We start from the raw sequence: 17,096 nt of genomic DNA on the forward strand, positions 1-17,096 counted from the left end.
TCTCAATGTGGTTTCAATGTTTTGAATGAAAGCCCCGCCCATGTTGGTGCTTCCTCAAAGTGATCTTGTAACACCGGCAGCGCGCACGGCCACGGACTGCAGAAGACTGCAGCAGACCGGATAAATTCATGAGGCAAATGAAGTTTTGGATAAAACGAAAGGTAACAGCGTTCTACCCGAGATTACTGTGTTGTTCATAGACATTAATAGCTAAAACTACATTACTATGAATTATTCGACATGAAATTACCTGCAATAAAAGGTTCATTAAATATTAATTACAAATTATTGTATCCCTAAAGTATACTGTATTATAGAACACTAAGGAAAATCGGTAAAATGATTTCTAATTCTAATTTCTAGAATATACTGCTCAAATGAGGCCTTATTTTTTAAATAGGCCTATTATATTAAATGTTTTATTTCGTGTGTCTGTAAAGAGTGTGAAGTCAATTATGTCAGTTACAGTAAACGGTCTTTAGGTAATTAAGGATTTTGAAATCGGCAATATAGACAATTTGAACATTTTGTCCAAACAAAAGTAGCACAATACTTTCAATCATTAAATTACCATTTTCTGTCTTACACAAGCTCGTGCTGTATTTTGCTGTGCCCATTTTGGAGGAGATGTATTTGCCTTGGCTCTGTTAAGCCAATTAGTATAATGAGGATTTCAAGAAAAGGAAGTGACAGTCAAAGCTCAAGAGATCATGTCTTTTTAACTTTTAACAACTCTAACAAATTAACAGTTTTGTTGTAACCCAGATGCACTAATTTTAATATTTGCATATTCAAATCACACAATGAGACAGATTTGAGAGCTACAATAAATCAAATGATTAGAATAACATCAAATTATTATTTTATTTAACAAAATTGAACTGGAGTGTAGTTATAGTAATTGTACAATGATGTTTTTAGAGCTTGACAGCTTCTGGCCAACGTTCAGTTTAATTGTTTGGAGAACTTCAGTGTGAAAATCTTGCTTAATATCTAATTTTGTCTTCCACAGAAGAAGCTTTTTTTGAATGGCTTCTTGGCTTAGAGTGTAAAGTTGTATATGTCTTCGTATTTGCATAGTGGAGTAAAACCAGTTTTTGTTGTAGGTTTCCTCTGTTACCATGGTTGCATAGTTCTGTGCCGTCCATCATGGCCATTGGAACGCAGCTTTATCTGCTGCTGTGGAAAAACTTCACGTACCGCAGGAGAAACAAGGTGTCCTTTCTTTACTCTTCCAGCTGCAAAACACTCACACACTCTGTCAAATACTCGGTATAGAGTGAGGAGTGTCGTTAAATATGATTATTGTCTCTTTTTCTTTCCTTACAGGTCCAACTGATTATTGAACTGCTGTGGCCGCTCTTTCTCTTCCTCATCCTCATTGCTGTCCGGCAATCACATCCGCCATATAAACAGAGCCAGTGTAAGTGACGCCCTGAGCGAGAGGGTTGCCCTCCTCTCTTAGCAGGTGGCAGGGAAGCAAAGCTGATTAGCTACACTGAAAATCAGGACATTGTTGAGCCCTTGTGACATTGTTTATAATCATGACCTTCTTGACGGCTCACCTGAAGAAAATTTAGTCAAATTATTTTTTTTGCAAGGGAAGGGAAGGCAAGGCAAGGCAAGGCAAGGCAAGTTTGTTTGTATAGCACATTTCATACCCACTGGCAATTCAAAGTGCTTTACAGAGAAATTAATTAAAATAGTGCTAACAAGCATGAGAAAAAATAATACCATGTGTAAGAATTAAAAATTTAAAAAAACAAGAATAATTAAAACAGTTGTAAAGATAATTAAAATAATAATAATAATAATAATAATAATAATAATAATAATAAAATGTTCAGCTACACAATTGTGGTCTAAAATAAAAATAAAACATTCTTCACTTTACAGTCTACATACATGTACCATTTTAATTAGAACACCTCTCATTCATTTCTTTCTCATTCATAACATCCATTTCAATCATTATTCCCTGATTTTTACTCAGGAACCTTCTTGTTAAACCCATTTTCACTCATCATACCTTTCCACAGATTTCCACATACTCAAACCTTTTTGTCAAACTTGCTATTTCCATCAAACCCAGTTTTTACTCATCATATTTAACTCAAATGAACATATAAAATAACAATAACCAAAGATATGAACAAAGGTAAACTAAAACAATTATAAAAAGAATAAACACATAAGATATGGTGCAATCAGTCGGACGTACAGTGGCACAGTGCTCAATCAGTAAATGCACAGCTAAACAGATGTGTTTTGAGTCTGGATTTGAATGTGGCTACTGTTGGAGCACATCTGATCTGTTCAGGAAGCCGGTTCCAACTGCGGCTGGCATAATAGCGAAACGCAGACTCTCCTTGCTTTGAGTGAACTCTTGGTATTTCTAACTGACTTGATCCTGATGATCTAAGGGATCTGTCGGGTTTGTATTTAAACAGCATATCTGCAATGTATTGAGGTCCCATGTCATTGAGTGATTTATAAACAAGTAATAGTACTTTAAAATCGATCCTAAATAGAACTGGAAGCCAGTGTTAAGACCTGAGGACTGGTGTGATATGGTCATATTTTCTGGTTTAATAAATATGGCCATAATAAATTAAACGAATCTCTGCAGGACTGTTGCACATTTCTCTAAGAAGTGTTAAATATTATAGGTGATGGAAGTAATTGTTTATTTCCCCAGAAACACTCATTTGCTTTATATCACACAATTATGACGGAAATATTTCTTATTTCAAAATAAGGAATTGTTTTTTTTTTTTAATCTGCAGTGGAAATTATCTTATATCTAGTTAAAGGTGCAGTGTGTTATATTTATGAGGATCTATTTGACAGAAATGCAATATAATAACTGTTTTCAATGGTGTATGAAGACCTTATATAATGAACCGTTATATTTTTATTACCTTAAAATGAGCCATTTCTATCTCACATTAAAGGTTAGTTCACCCAAAAATGAAAATTATGTCATTAATGACCTTCATGTCGTTCCACACCTGTAAGACCTCGGTATATCTTCGGAACACAGTTTAAGATATTTTATATTCAGTCTGAGAGCTTTCTGTCCCTCCATTGAAAATGTATGTACAGTATACTGTCCATGTCCAGAAAGGGAATAAAAACATAATCAAAGTAGTCCATGTGAAGATGTGTGGTTTAGTTAAAATTTTCTGAAGCATCGGAAAAACAATTTGGTCCAAAAATAACAAAAACTACGACTTTATTCAGCATTGTCTTCTCTTCAAGGTCTGTTGTCATTCGGATTCGCGACTCCGCAGCAATGACATTAATGACACAATTTTCATTTTTGAGTGAACTAACCCTTTAAATGTTGCTTGTTCCTTTTTTCCATTTCAGGTCACTTTCCCAACAAGGCCCTTCCTTCAGCAGGCACACTGGCATGGGTTCAGGGCATCATCTGCAATGTCAACAACCCCTGTTTTCATCACCCCACTTCAGGAGAAACACCCGGACAAGTGAACAACTTTGACAACTCCATGTGAGATGCTTTTCCTTACAGTGTCATGAATATTGTATTCTTTTTTTTTTTTGGCCATTAATAGGGGGTTTATTCTCTCGTTTTCAGACTCTCTCGTCTTTTGGTCGATATCAGGAGTGTCCTGACAATCAGTGGTAACCGGACGGCCCTCTCCGGGCTACAAGACCTGTCACAAGCAATCCAGAGACTCGGGGAAAGACCAGATGCCTGGCCAAGTATGACATGTTGATCAAATGTCTCATTGTAAAAGCATAAAATCCCATATAAGAGATTAATATACTTTATTTTCATTGCTATGATACAATGAGATTACATTAGAGCATCAATTAACTGCAATTTAATGAAGTGCAAGAGATTGCACATATACGACATAAAGCAGACAAGGGAATAGGGTGTATGAGGTTAAGAATCACTAGTAACCAGGAAAAAGTGTGTAATTGTGTGTGCTGCAGCAATGCAAAGTCCAGTTCTCAGTTATTGCAATTGTTGGACAATATACATAATAGAAGGATTAAGTGAGTGGAGGGGGGAGAGGGGAACAGTGCTTATTCAGCAGTCTAACTGCCTGGGGGTAGAGGCTGTTGGCCATTCTGGTGGTTCTGGCTTAAAGAGACCTGTGCCTCCCACCCGATGGTAGCAGGTGAAACAAGGTGTGTGCTGGATGGAACCAGTCTCTTATGATGTTGTGTGTCCTACACAGACAGCGGGAGACGGGAGGTGTACACAGTTGAAATCTCTAGCAGTTTTCACCACCCTCTGAATCCTCTGCTGTTCAGCTATGGTGCAGCTAGAGAACCACACTAACACCCCATAAGTCAGCACACTTTGGATTGCACAGTTGTAGATTTATCATGAACCTCTGGGAGAGTTTTCCAAGTCGTTTCTCAAAGACAGATAAAATGGAGAACACATGGAGACTTGTTTAAAGTTTCTTTTGTTTTTTTTGTGTGTGTATGTTTCTGAGAAAAAGACTTTCATCTAGAGATGTCAACAGTGTCTCAGGTTGTGCTTAGATACAAAATAATGCTTCTCTGGCAAATATCTGAAGTAATGCTTTTCTTTTTGTTCTAAGAAAGTCATATAATCCTCTTTTTTAATGAACTCAGCAAGTACACATTCAGTGCATTGCACATACCTACTGGCCACATTTTGTTTAGGATTTGTGTTGTATGTGCAATAAACAACACAAATCCTAAACAAAATAATGTATATACAAAACATTTTTGTATGTATGTGTATAATATATATATATATATATATATATATATATATATATATATATATATATATATATATATATATATATATATATATATATATATATATATATATATATATATATATAAGCCCACTGTTTTTGTAGATCTTTCAGTTGGAGAGTATCTCAGAGCCAATGAAAGCTTCTCCTCCTTCCTGCGGACAAACACCAGCATCTCCTCAGCGTCTGTTGATCAGTTACTGAGGGCACGACTGAACCTCCAAGTGGTAAGAAAGAATATTTTTTCCACTTTCCGAAGTTCACTTATAATAATCCTCCTCTGGAAAACTATTCTGAGCTGGCCTAATGACCTGAATGCAACTTGACAGTGCAAGCATTGTTTTTTGTTCTTGCCCTTTGGTGGGATTGAGCCCCTGCCCCTTTAATTTTGTAAGTGAAAGTTTTGTGTGTGTGTGTGTGTGTGTGTGTGTGTGTGTGTGTGTGTGGATATAATCCATTTCAGTCAAATGCGTAACAATATGGAGAAAAAAAGGCCTGTCACTACTTCCCTTTCATCTTGACTTTAAAGTCAGGATGAAATGAAAATTTGCCCTTTATATTTTCTAAATCTATGCTGTTGATCTTATCTTTTTTTATCTCTTCATTTAATTAAAAAATAGCATAATGTCTTCTGGTGAAATGTCAGACTTTTGTCTAGTTATGTATGCAGGACTTCAATCATTTAGTCCGTTTAAGTCCAATCAGCAACCAATGAACAGAATCAAGTCCCATCTCTGTATATATCCAACTACACTTAGATGTACTGTCAAAATACAACTTTAACATTTTCAGAAATGTTTATAGTAAACTGATACATGAACATTTTGTTTTACTTGTTTTGTCCACAAGGTTGCATTAGCAGGTGGAGGAATGCGTCTGTCTGAAATCGTCTGTAATGCTTCACTCTTGGGTCGTTACCTCACTGCTAAGGAGGGAGATTCTTTCCCTGAACTCCAGGAGGCGCTTTGTGCTGTGCCCTCAGATGTAATGCAGAAGGCAGAGCAGATCTTTCTTTCACAGTTGGACTTCAGCAAGATAGTTACGGTTAGTTTGTTTATGATTTCCGTATTTTTTCTGTTTAGTGATGGGAGAAACGACGCTTTTCAATATTTCAAATAAATTGAACCAATTGTTTTACAATATTATTCACTATTTCAAAGTGATCAAAACACCACAGCGAAGATTTTGGAGGTGCAGTTTCTTTACATTCACTGAGAGATGCCACCCACCCAAACCTCTCATTTAAATATCCCCACTCAACTCCCACCTGATCATCACATTACAACTATTCTAATTCTCAGTGTTAAAGGAACACCAACTTTTTGGGTCTTTAGCTTATTCATCGTATATCCCCCAGAGTTAGATAAGTCCATACATACCATTCTCATCTCCGTGCATCCCATAACTCTGTCTGACGCACCCACCGCTAGCTTAGCTTAGCACAAAGACTGGAGGTAAGTGGCTCCATCTAGCGTACTGCTCAATAAGTGACAAAATAATGCCAACCTTTTCCTATTTACATGTTGTGATGTGTATTGTTAAATCGTGTGCTAAGGCTGATGGACATTGAAAAGTTGCGATTTTCTAGACCCGCTGTGTCTAGGAACTACACTTGGACTAGTTCACGTGAAACTACACAGTTCAAAAACAGGGAACTTTGCTGCCGTACTATGGGTGCAGCGGCGCAATGATATTACACAGCCCCTGAAAATAGGCTAACTTCTGTCAACATGACCAACGTGACAACCTGCTTGCACAGAGAGCGTGCTGGGGACTATTTTCAGGTGCTGCGTAATATCATTGTGCTGCTGCACCCATGGTACGGCAGTAAAGTTCCCAAAGTTTGTGTGATTTTGTCACTTATTGAGCAGTAGGCTAGATGGAGCTGTTTACCTCTAGTCTTTGTGCTAAGTTAGACTAAAGGTAGGTGCATCAGACAGTTATGGCACGCACAGAGATGAGAATGGTATGTATGGACTTTTCTAACTCTGGGGGATATACAGTGAATAAGTTAAAGTCCCAAAAAGTCGGCGTGTTCCATTAAGCGTGATTATATGGTAACATATTACACTGAAGTAGGCTGCTTTTGAAGATTTATTTAGTAAAAGTTCTTCTTTGGCTAAATTAAATTTCCTTAATAGCCTAAACACAGGCTTTACTCCCTTCAAACTAACATGGTATGTCACTGACTATGTTAACATGGACAACAATACTCCGATATTAATCTAAATAAGACAATACTCTGATTAAAGCCTAGTTCACACTGCCCCGATTTTGACTCGCCGACAGGTTTTGCAAAATCGCCGACAAATGCCAGAAATCATAGGCAAATCGGTGCTCGTGCACGCAAGTGACAATCACGCAGTGTGAATGATCAAAAACGCGATCAGAGAGAATCGCCGATGCCCGTGAGATATTTGCCATGGGTAAATATCTGGACCTGTCGGCGATTTATAATCCTGCTTTGTGAAATGTATTCTGACTGAAAATTACATCGGTGATGACCGACAGCCAATGAGAGAGTGAGATACAGGGCAGAGGGAGGTTCAGGGAGGAGTTATACACAGATTATCAGTATTTTAATAGATATATTTACAATTCTATCAAACAGAAACAAAGCCCAAACATTTGCACATCCAGCCGCAGCAGCAGCACATTACAAAATTATTTTTTTGTAATTTACCTCTTTGCAGAACACAATCCTTGCTCCCTCTGTCTCTCCAGCAATTTCTTCCACCATAATCTTTTTTCTTTTTCTCCACGAATCAGCGCACAGACAATTTGGAGCAATATTTGTGTAGTTTATCAATTTTAATAACAATTCCAAGTCTCGCGTGAGAAGACCTGTCTGACGCGGGTGTGATCTCGCATTGTTTACCTGACACATCGCACGTGTGCATTATCAGAGAACATTACAGACATGTACACACCTTAATCTGACTATTAACCTTGTGACGGAGATTTCGCCGCATTTTGTGACAGGACACATAACGTTACACACACCAGGCAAGTGCAGAGGGGAAGGCTTTGGGGGTTGGACCTTGCCTTTTTTGAAAATTAATCAAAAGTGCTCCCCTCAACAATCATCAATAATATTGTGGCCAGTAAAACAGAATTTGAAAAAACTTTATATGTAAAGTAACACTGTCCAACATCAACACTGGCAGGTGAAGTTACAAAGGGTTTCCGAAGCCCATTCAATTTTAACAGACCAGCCAAAGTCACGCTATGATTGGATGTCGGACAGTGTAGTGTGGCATGGGGACGTAATGACGTGCCATTAATCGATCTAGGCTCTATAACGTAAAATTGGAACAGGAACGGAATATTCTAAAAGAAACTCATGTAAACACCTTAATCAGAATATTGTCAAAGTGTGTAATTGTGAGGTCAAAAATTAGATAACTGCTGTCCATGTGAACGTAGTCACTTTTGGTCACTGCAACTTACTGAACAAACATGAATGCTAATGAAATGTGTCCCAAGCAATGGCTGGATATGCATAAATCCTGTAGAAGATATAGACAAGTGGAGATGGGGGAGGTGGAGGGTTTGAGAGCATTCTGCAAGACCAACTTAAGGCTGCAACATACTCCACAAGAACAGAGAAAAAAGTTCTCGCTCTCAGGGCTGCGAGAACAAAATTACGACATTTTGTTCTCGCAGCGCTGGTTTGGGAGTTCTCGCAGCTTGTTCTCGACACATCGCCTGAGCAGAACTTTTTTTCTTGCGGGTGTCCGAGAACTATTGTGTGATTGGTCAGACATTTAAAGTGGGCGGGGTTAATGCAGAGAAACGTAGATGATCGGCACCTGCTTTTCTCATGAAGTATGGAATATACTGCCAGAACGAACTTTGTTCTTGTTCTTGCTACCTCGAGAAAACGACGAAATGTTTCAAGCTTTACAGTGAAGACTGAGCCAGACAGCAAGCAAGCTCATTAGCTGCAAAATTTAACAGAGGCCAGTCAGCTGTGTGGTAAATGATGTGAATGTTTACAGATTGCATGTGGCCTGTGCCATCTAGACTAGTGTCATGATAGAACTAGATGTATATTGGGTAATGGTTCATGGCTTCACCAGATCAATGCCCTCTAGCAGCAAACCATCAAGATGTTTTAATACCAAGGTACGAAATAGTATGGTGTATAAAAGTCTTGTCTTGTCAACCCCCCAGATTGACAAAAAACAAAACATTTGTAAAGTTCATGACGCAGTGTTTTAAAAGTTCCCATCAGTAATTACAGGGATAGTGGTCAAAAACAAAGAATCAAGAAGCATGTCTATTTTTTAAATAGCCAATAGCATTTAGTTTATGTCATCGCTTTGAAAATGATATGCTGCTTCCTAATGCTAGTCAGAAGTAGGTGGTATCAGGAGGAGGGACATTCTCATTAGAGAGAATTTGATTTGATTGGACAAAGTGTGGCGTTATGAGTCAGCTGTATTTTTGGGCTGTTTTCCTGGAAGAGAATTATATACATGCTAAATGATAATGTGCTTCTTTTTTTCAAAGCCATCTGAAATCTCAGTTTCATATTTGAACTGTTTTCCCCCCAATATTAATTCCTTTCAGAGAGACAGACTGCTGGCAAACGCAGCTGATCTCCGGCTCATCAGCCGGGCTGTTTCCTCTGTAACTCGGGAACTAGCATCAGTTATGGATGATGTGAGTTGTTTTTAAATCTATTAATGCAAAAGTTTCACAATTATAGTACTTATGAAACATTATTGCCTTTTCCTTTCTCTATGAAACTGCATGACAATCACTAAAGATCAAAAGTTGGAATAATTAGGAACTTTTTTTTATTTAAATATATTAATTTCTGTGATGCAAAGCTGAATTTTCAGCATCATTACTCCAGTCTTCAATGTCACAAAAGCAACATTTTTTATTATTATTAATATTGAAGATATTTGTGCTTAATATTCGGTGAATCTGTAAACTATGGTTTGGGTAAGAAGAAATTATTACTTTTATTCAGATCTATTTTTAAAAACATGTTGTTGTTTTTTATCTTTCTATTTATCAAGTAATACTGAAAAAAAGATCACAAATATTACTGTAAGTAGCAACATTTTCAATATTGATAATAATACTAACAGTTATTAAGTGAGCCCCAACAATAATTGAGCCCCAAATTTGATTTGATTTGATCATGTGACACTAAAGACTGGAATAAGGATGCTGAAAATTCAGCTTTGCCATCACAGGAATAAATTAAATTGTATAATATATTCAATTAGAGAACAGTTATTTAATTTTAAATGTTTTTTACTATATTTTTGATCAACAAAAGCATTAGAGCCTTCTTTCAAAATCATAAAAAAATCGTAATTGTTTAAAATGATTTAATTATTAAAATAAAACATTTCACTGGTTTTGACTTAGTTAAACAATATTTCTTTAATGCAAATATGCTAGAGGTCCATATTAACATCACAGCAATGAATCTGTTTCTCTTTTCCCCCTCAGATCTCTTCTCTGTCCAGTTTCTCAGAGCTGAATTCAGAAATTAGGCTACTGACACCTGAAAACCGCTTAGCACTGCCACGCGAGAGCTTTCGTGCCTTCTCCAGAATCATGTGTGGACACCCAGAGGCAGGGGGAGAGAGAATCCCATCATTCAACTGGTATGAAGATCAGGATATCAAATCTTTCCTGGGCAGAAACATGTCAGAGGAGAAAGACCTTGAAAATAACAACAGCACCAGTAAGACATGAGACACATTTATTGGGGTGTAACAATGCATATCCATCGATCTTGAAACATGCATTTTTGAGTCAAGAATCATTTGTTTCAGTCAAGATTTGATAAAAAAAAGAAAAAATAATAATTAAATGTGATTCAGTGAAGTATCATTCTCAATTTTAAAATATATAAACATTAAATTATTCCATGCTTGAATTAATTATGTAGAGACGCTCAACTCTAAAATATTTTATCTGCAAATTGCATTTTTATTGCATTCCAAGTAGCCTGAATGAACATATATTTGTGTTGGGCTAATATGTTTCAAGTTGCTTGCAATACATTTTTAAGTATCTTTAAGTGTCTTTTTCTTTTCTTGAGACACATTCAAATCATTTATACTATCTTAACACACAAATATAAATTTAAATTATTAATCAAGAATTCAAGATCAAACATCATATAAGCTAATCGTTCTAAATTTGCAGAAATTGTTTCTGAATTGAGAATTGAATTATGAATAGAAAATCGAATTGATTTGCTGTCTACCTAAAGAATAATATTCCTGTTTCCCTATAGTTTGGGCATCAGGGGGTAACTCAACACATCCCCCATGAAAAAAAAAAAAAAAAAAAAAAAAAAAAAAATATATATATATATATATATATATATATATATATATATATATATATATATATGTGGAATAAGGAATAAGGATGTATGTATGTATATATAGTATATTAATTATAGTAATATAGTAAATAATACATGTAAAAAAAAGTTTTTAATTTTTTTTATTACAACAAATCCCGTCTGATGTTTTTACTTATAGCTCCATTTTGTGAAAACCTGATTCGAAGTCTGGAGTCGAACCCTCTCTCACGGATTGTGTGGCGAGGCATCAAACCACTGTTCATAGGAAAGCTGCTCTACACACCAGACACACCAGTCACCCGTACAATCATGTCAGAGGTACCGACCCCTCCGCTCAGCCCCTCACTCTATGTGAATTTTTGTCTAAAACTACGATGTCTACGACTTTCTTGTTCCTTCAGGTAAACAAAACATTTCAGGACTTCCAGATTCTAAATGATGTACAGGAGGCGTGGCAGGAAGTTGGTCCCAGAATCAAAACTTTCATGGAGAGCAGTGTAGAAATTCGGCTTCTGCAGGATCTTTTAAGAAGGCCTGAGGTTGCAGTAGTTGTGAACCTACGTCTGGAAAACACCTCTTGGACAGCCTCGCGCATTTCCCGTTTCCTTTCGACACCTGACCCAGATACACCCCGTATGAATGGAGCGTCGCCCAACTGGTTTTATCTATACAAGGATTTAAACAACACCTTTAATACTCTGTCAGAACTCACTAAGGTACCCAATCTGCAGCTCCTATCATGACCAGTTAAACCTGTAAAGGTGTGTTTGTGTGTGTGTGTGTGTGTGTGTGTGTGTGTGTGTGTGTGTGTGTGTGTGTGTGTGTGTGTGTGTGTGTGTGTGTGCTTGGTATCTGTTTCAGGACACTAGTTATCAATGTGAAAAAAATGTGTGTTGCATGTATTCTTAAAGTTGGCATGAAATGGAAGTTCTGAACTGGAAATTTAATATATTCTTCTTTGTTGTGAAGTACATCGATCAGGCATTACATTATGACTGACAGGTTAAATTAATTACGCTGATTATCTCTTCATCACAGCACCTGTTAGTGGGTGGGATTAATTAGGCAGCAAGTGAACATTTTGTCCTCAAAGTTGATGTGTAAAGGCGGGCGTACACGGTGCGATTTTTGCTGTCGTACAAACTCGCAGACGATTTTTTTTTCTCGGGAGAAATCGCGTGGACATCGTGGATGCTCGTATGGTCGCGGCTCGCACCGTGTGAGAGGAAATACGAGACGAGCCGAGCACGTTAAGAGCACCTCCCGACCTTACGATAATTTTTAAACATGTTTAAAAAGTTCGGGGAGTCGGCCCGATTTTTACCAGCATATGGCTGTCCCCTATTGCCAAATCATGCACAAGCACATCACATACGCTCAATCTATGACTATTATTAGCTCAGTGGCTGCCACATACTGCGTTCTCACACACACACACACACTTTCTCTCTCTCACGTGCACTCTTCTCTCTCCCTCTGGTTGTTTCGGTTAAAAGGAATGGCTTTTCTCTGCTTTTCAATAAATCATTTTCACACATTTTTTCTTTATTTTTTGTATCTGAAGCTATAGCAGCAACATTGAAAGCTCCGGTGTCTGTGTTACATGAAAACTCGTGTGATCGCGGCCGGCTCGCGGTGCAAACAGTCGTGCCGTGTACCAGCTGATTTAATGCGATGATCAAATTAAATGACTCGTAGCGTCTGCAATATCTCACGACCTTCCGAGTGTCCGAATTCGCACAGTGTACGCCCGCCTTAAGAAGCAGGAAAAATGGGGAAATTGTGATGGCTAGACAACTGGATAAGGGCATCTTCAAAACTGCAGATCATGTGGGGCTGCCGTGGTCAGTATCTATCAAAAGCGGTTCAATGCGTGATGAACCGGCGACAGGGTCATGGCTAAACTGATGAGCTTCTGTAGCTTAAATTGCTCAAGAGGTTAATGCTGGTTCTGATAGAAAGATGTCAGGGTGCCCATGCTGACCACTGTCCACCACCTAAAGAGCCATCAGTGGGCATGTGAGCATCAGAACTGGACCACGGAGCAATGGAAGAAGGTGGCCTGGTCTGATGAATCATGTTTTCTTTTACATCACATGTATGGCCATGTGTGTGCGTTGCTTACCTGGGGAACACATGGCACCAGGATGCACTATGGGAAGAAGGCAAGTCGGCAGAGGCAGTGGGATGCTTTGGGCAATGTTCTGCTGGGAAACCTTGGGTCCTGCCATCCATGTGGATGTTACTTTGACACATACCACCTACCTAAGCATTGTTGTAGACCATGTACACCCTTTCATGGGAATGATATTCCCTGGCGGCTGTGGCCTCTTAAAGCAGGATAATGCACCCTGCTTCCTCAAAGAAGAAATGGTTCAGGAATGGTTTGAGGAGCACACGTTTGAGGTGTTGACCTGCACTCCAAATTCCCCAGATCTCAATTCAATCAAGCATCCGTGGGATGTGCTGAACAAAACAAAAAGTCCAATCCATGGAGGCCCCACCTTGCAACTTTAAGGACTTAAAGGATCTGCTGCTAATATCTTGGTGCCATAAAGTATACCACAGCACACCTTTAGAGGTGAAGTCCATGCATTGACGGGTCAGGGCTGGTTTGGCTGCAGAAGGAGGACCAACATAATATTTGGTCATAATGTTATGCCTGAATGGTGTATATCATGTGAAATGGCTTTCTGAACAAGAAAAAATGTAGTGTGGGATTTTCTAATTATGAAATGATTGGGTGGTTGTAAAGAAGAGATGTTGCTGCAAGAGGAAGAGGAAGTTAATCTTATTAAAATAATGAATTACTAAAAGGGTAGTATTGAAAGTTTATGAGGAAGAGACAGAGTCCTTGTCAATCAATCAATCAATCAATCAATCAATCAATCAATCAACTGTATTTATATAGCGCTTTTACAATGACGATTGTGTCAAAGCAGCTTCACAGTGTTAAACAGGAAAATATTGCAACAAAATTTGATTTGGCTAGTAGTTCTGATTTTAATTTTTAATTGAGTACTTTTGATAGTCGTTCTGGAGAAAACAGTGATGTTATCAGCTTATTTTAATTTATCATAGAGCGACAATGTTGGCAGATCAGTACTATAGTTGACAGAGTTAATTTAGTAATTAATTTTATTTGTATTTTTAATTGAAAACTTTCAAAATTGTAGTGTCCCCAACTGAGTCGGGGTGCCAGTTCTACTCTGGCCTATTATCAAACAGTGTATGATTATAATTCTGGCAACCTTACAGGTCAGAAATCATATTAGATCTGAATATTCAAAATTTCTGGGTATCAGGCAAGAGACAGGTTTATTTAGGATGGCGCGTCGATTACACAAGAATATGAATATTTAAAAGATTGGAGTCGTTGCACCAGAGACAGGTTTATAGAGGATGACGTATCTGTGAGGCAAATTCAGAGGAGACACCTACTGGCCAGAGTTTTGAGACCGCAATATACGTGATGGAGTATAATGTGTTAAAAGCTCGCTTAAGTAGTTAAACCATTTAGTGCTTTGTAAGTAATAAGCAAGATTTTAAAATGTATGCAATGTTTAATAGGGAGCCAGTGCAGTGTGGACAGAACCGGTCTAATATGATCATACTTCCTGGTTCTAGTAAGAACTCGAGCTGCTTTGTTTTGGACCAGCTGGAGTTTGTATATTTAGCAAGCAGGGCAACCACCCAGTAGAGCATTACAATAATCTAGCCTTGAGCTCATGCATGTAAAACAATTCCATCATTTTTTTTTTTACATCTTTTTACACATTAATTCATCATATTTTCAACAACTGAATGTTAATAGATAATCATCACAAATTCTTTTTTTTTCTATTGATGCACATTTAAAAAAAATCAACTGCAAATAGTTGCCTGCACCACCTCTATACTTTTTTACTAATCCTTGACATTAGCATTGAATTTTGGCATACAAATTATGAATTATGACTGAATGATGAATTCAACCTCATAAATTGTCCAGTAATAAATAACCAGATGTTCACAAATAACCAAAAGTCCACATCATTAATATTGATCACTGTCTGTCTATACCCTCTATTGTTCCAGTGCTTCTCTTTGAATAAAATTGAGGGTCTGGCCACGGAGGGTGAGCTGGTCGAACGAGCCCTGGAGCTTCTGGAAGATCGTCAGTTTTGGGCCGGAATCGTATTCCTCCTCCCAAACTCTTCATCCTCCCTGCCTCCTCATGTTAAGTACAAGATCCGCATGGACATAGATGATGTAACCCGCACAAACAAGATCAAAGACAAGTATATTGAAATGTCCACACGCACAGATACATTTATTATGTAGGGCTTCCATGGTCAATTGTTTAAAGCTGAAATCATGTTTTATCATTTGACAGATTTTGGGATCCAGGCCCGGCTGCTGAACCGTTCAGCGACCTCCGCTATGTCTGGGGCGGTTTTATTTATGTACAAGATTTAGTTGAGAGAGCTGTGACACATTTGCTCACTGGTAAAGAGCCGAACACGGGCATATACGTGCAACAGATGCCTTACCCCTGCTTTGTTGATGATGTGTGAGTTGTTTTGTTTCACCACGTTGTTCCACAATGTACACCAATCATTTTGCGCTAAATCCATCGCTAAGATTTTTTATGTTCATTATTATGCATTCTTTTATAATTAATGTTAATAGTAATAAATATTATTTCATAATTATTAACTTTTTTATGACATACCATATAAAGCAAGATTGGTTGAGGTTGTAAAATGTCATATTTTCCAGTCAAAATGAATTATTAATATTTGTTTAAAAATTTTTTTTTAAACGTATAGAAGATAAAACAAGGATGCATTAAATTGATCAAAAGTGACTATAATGTAATTTATAATGTTTTTAAAGATTATTAATTTAAATGCTGTTTGAACTTTCTATTCATGCAAGAATGTATCATGGTTTCCTCAATAATATTAAGCAGCACAACTGACAATAATAAGAAATGATTTTGAACACATAATCAGCATATTAGAATGATTTCTCAAGGATCATGTGACTGAAAATTCAGCTTTGCATCACATGAATAAATTACATTTTAAAATATATTCAAATAGAAAATAGTTTTTTTAATTGTAAAAATATTTCACTATTACTTTTTTTTTTTACTGTATTTTTAGCATAAAAATACAGCCTTGTTGAGCATAAGGACTTCTTTCAAAAACAAACTCTTAATGACTTTTAAAATTCTTAAAAATGATGGTGACTGTGTATGTATTCAAGGTGTAAGGAAAAAATACTATTACTTTTTACTTGATATTGAGTCATACATTTCCAAAATCTTTTCTTCTTTTTTTTTTAACTTGTCAGTGACCTTTTGTCTATTTTTTTTTAGTTTCATACGTGTCCTGAATCGTTCTTTGCCTCTGTTTATGACATTGGCTTGGATCTATTCTGTGGCTATGATCATAAAGGGTGTGGTCTACGAGAAAGAAGCTCGTCTGAAGGAGACGATGCGTATCATGGGCTTGAGCTCTGGGATGCTGTGGCTCAGCTGGTTCATCAGCAGTTACCTGCCCTTCCTGTTCAGTGCTGGACTTCTTATCGCCGCCCTTAAGGTGAATAAAGTTGGGCGAAAGTGCTCTTTGATGACACTTCTGTAAAGTTTCTCTATCAAAAGATTTATTTAAATAAATATGCCATTTGTTTCTGTCTCTCTTCTCTCTCCTGCAGTGGGGAGATATCTTACCCTACAGTGACCCGGCTGTTGTTTTCTTCTTCCTGACCGCGTTTGCTACAGCCACCATCATGCTTTGCTTCCTCATCAGCACATTCTTCTCACGTGCTAACCTGGCAGCAGCATGTGGAGGACTCATTTACTTCACCCTTTACCTGCCATATGTGCTTTGTTTGGCCTGGAGAGAATATCTAACCAGCACACACAGGATCTTAGCGGTGAGAGCTTCTGCTGTCACACATCTTCACACAACACATATATAGATTTATAT

At 37.5% G+C, this 17,096-nt stretch overlaps 1 protein-coding gene across 1 annotated transcript in view; it reads left to right on the plus strand.

Moving 5' to 3' along the window:
• The first annotated feature begins 42 nt into the window (after positions 1-42).
• Positions 43-17,096, plus strand: part of abca7 (ATP-binding cassette, sub-family A (ABC1), member 7) — a 38,475-nt gene continuing 21,421 nt past the window's right edge. The window contains exons 1-15 of the mRNA XM_067430776.1: positions 43-161; positions 1,107-1,215; positions 1,330-1,423; positions 3,373-3,514; positions 3,602-3,729; positions 4,878-4,999; positions 5,622-5,816; positions 9,348-9,440; positions 10,248-10,485; positions 11,297-11,436; positions 11,520-11,834; positions 15,196-15,398; positions 15,494-15,670; positions 16,484-16,706; positions 16,822-17,043. Coding sequence (XP_067286877.1) covers positions 1,150-1,215; positions 1,330-1,423; positions 3,373-3,514; positions 3,602-3,729; positions 4,878-4,999; positions 5,622-5,816; positions 9,348-9,440; positions 10,248-10,485; positions 11,297-11,436; positions 11,520-11,834; positions 15,196-15,398; positions 15,494-15,670; positions 16,484-16,706; positions 16,822-17,043 — 2,358 coding nt within the window. The 5' untranslated portion in view covers positions 43-161; positions 1,107-1,149. The remainder of the gene's footprint in view (positions 162-1,106; positions 1,216-1,329; positions 1,424-3,372; positions 3,515-3,601; positions 3,730-4,877; positions 5,000-5,621; positions 5,817-9,347; positions 9,441-10,247; positions 10,486-11,296; positions 11,437-11,519; positions 11,835-15,195; positions 15,399-15,493; positions 15,671-16,483; positions 16,707-16,821; positions 17,044-17,096) is intronic.

Source organism: Pseudorasbora parva, chromosome 22 (assembly GCF_024679245.1).
Source record: "Pseudorasbora parva isolate DD20220531a chromosome 22, ASM2467924v1, whole genome shotgun sequence".
NCBI classification, from domain to species: domain Eukaryota; kingdom Metazoa; phylum Chordata; class Actinopteri; order Cypriniformes; family Gobionidae; genus Pseudorasbora; species Pseudorasbora parva.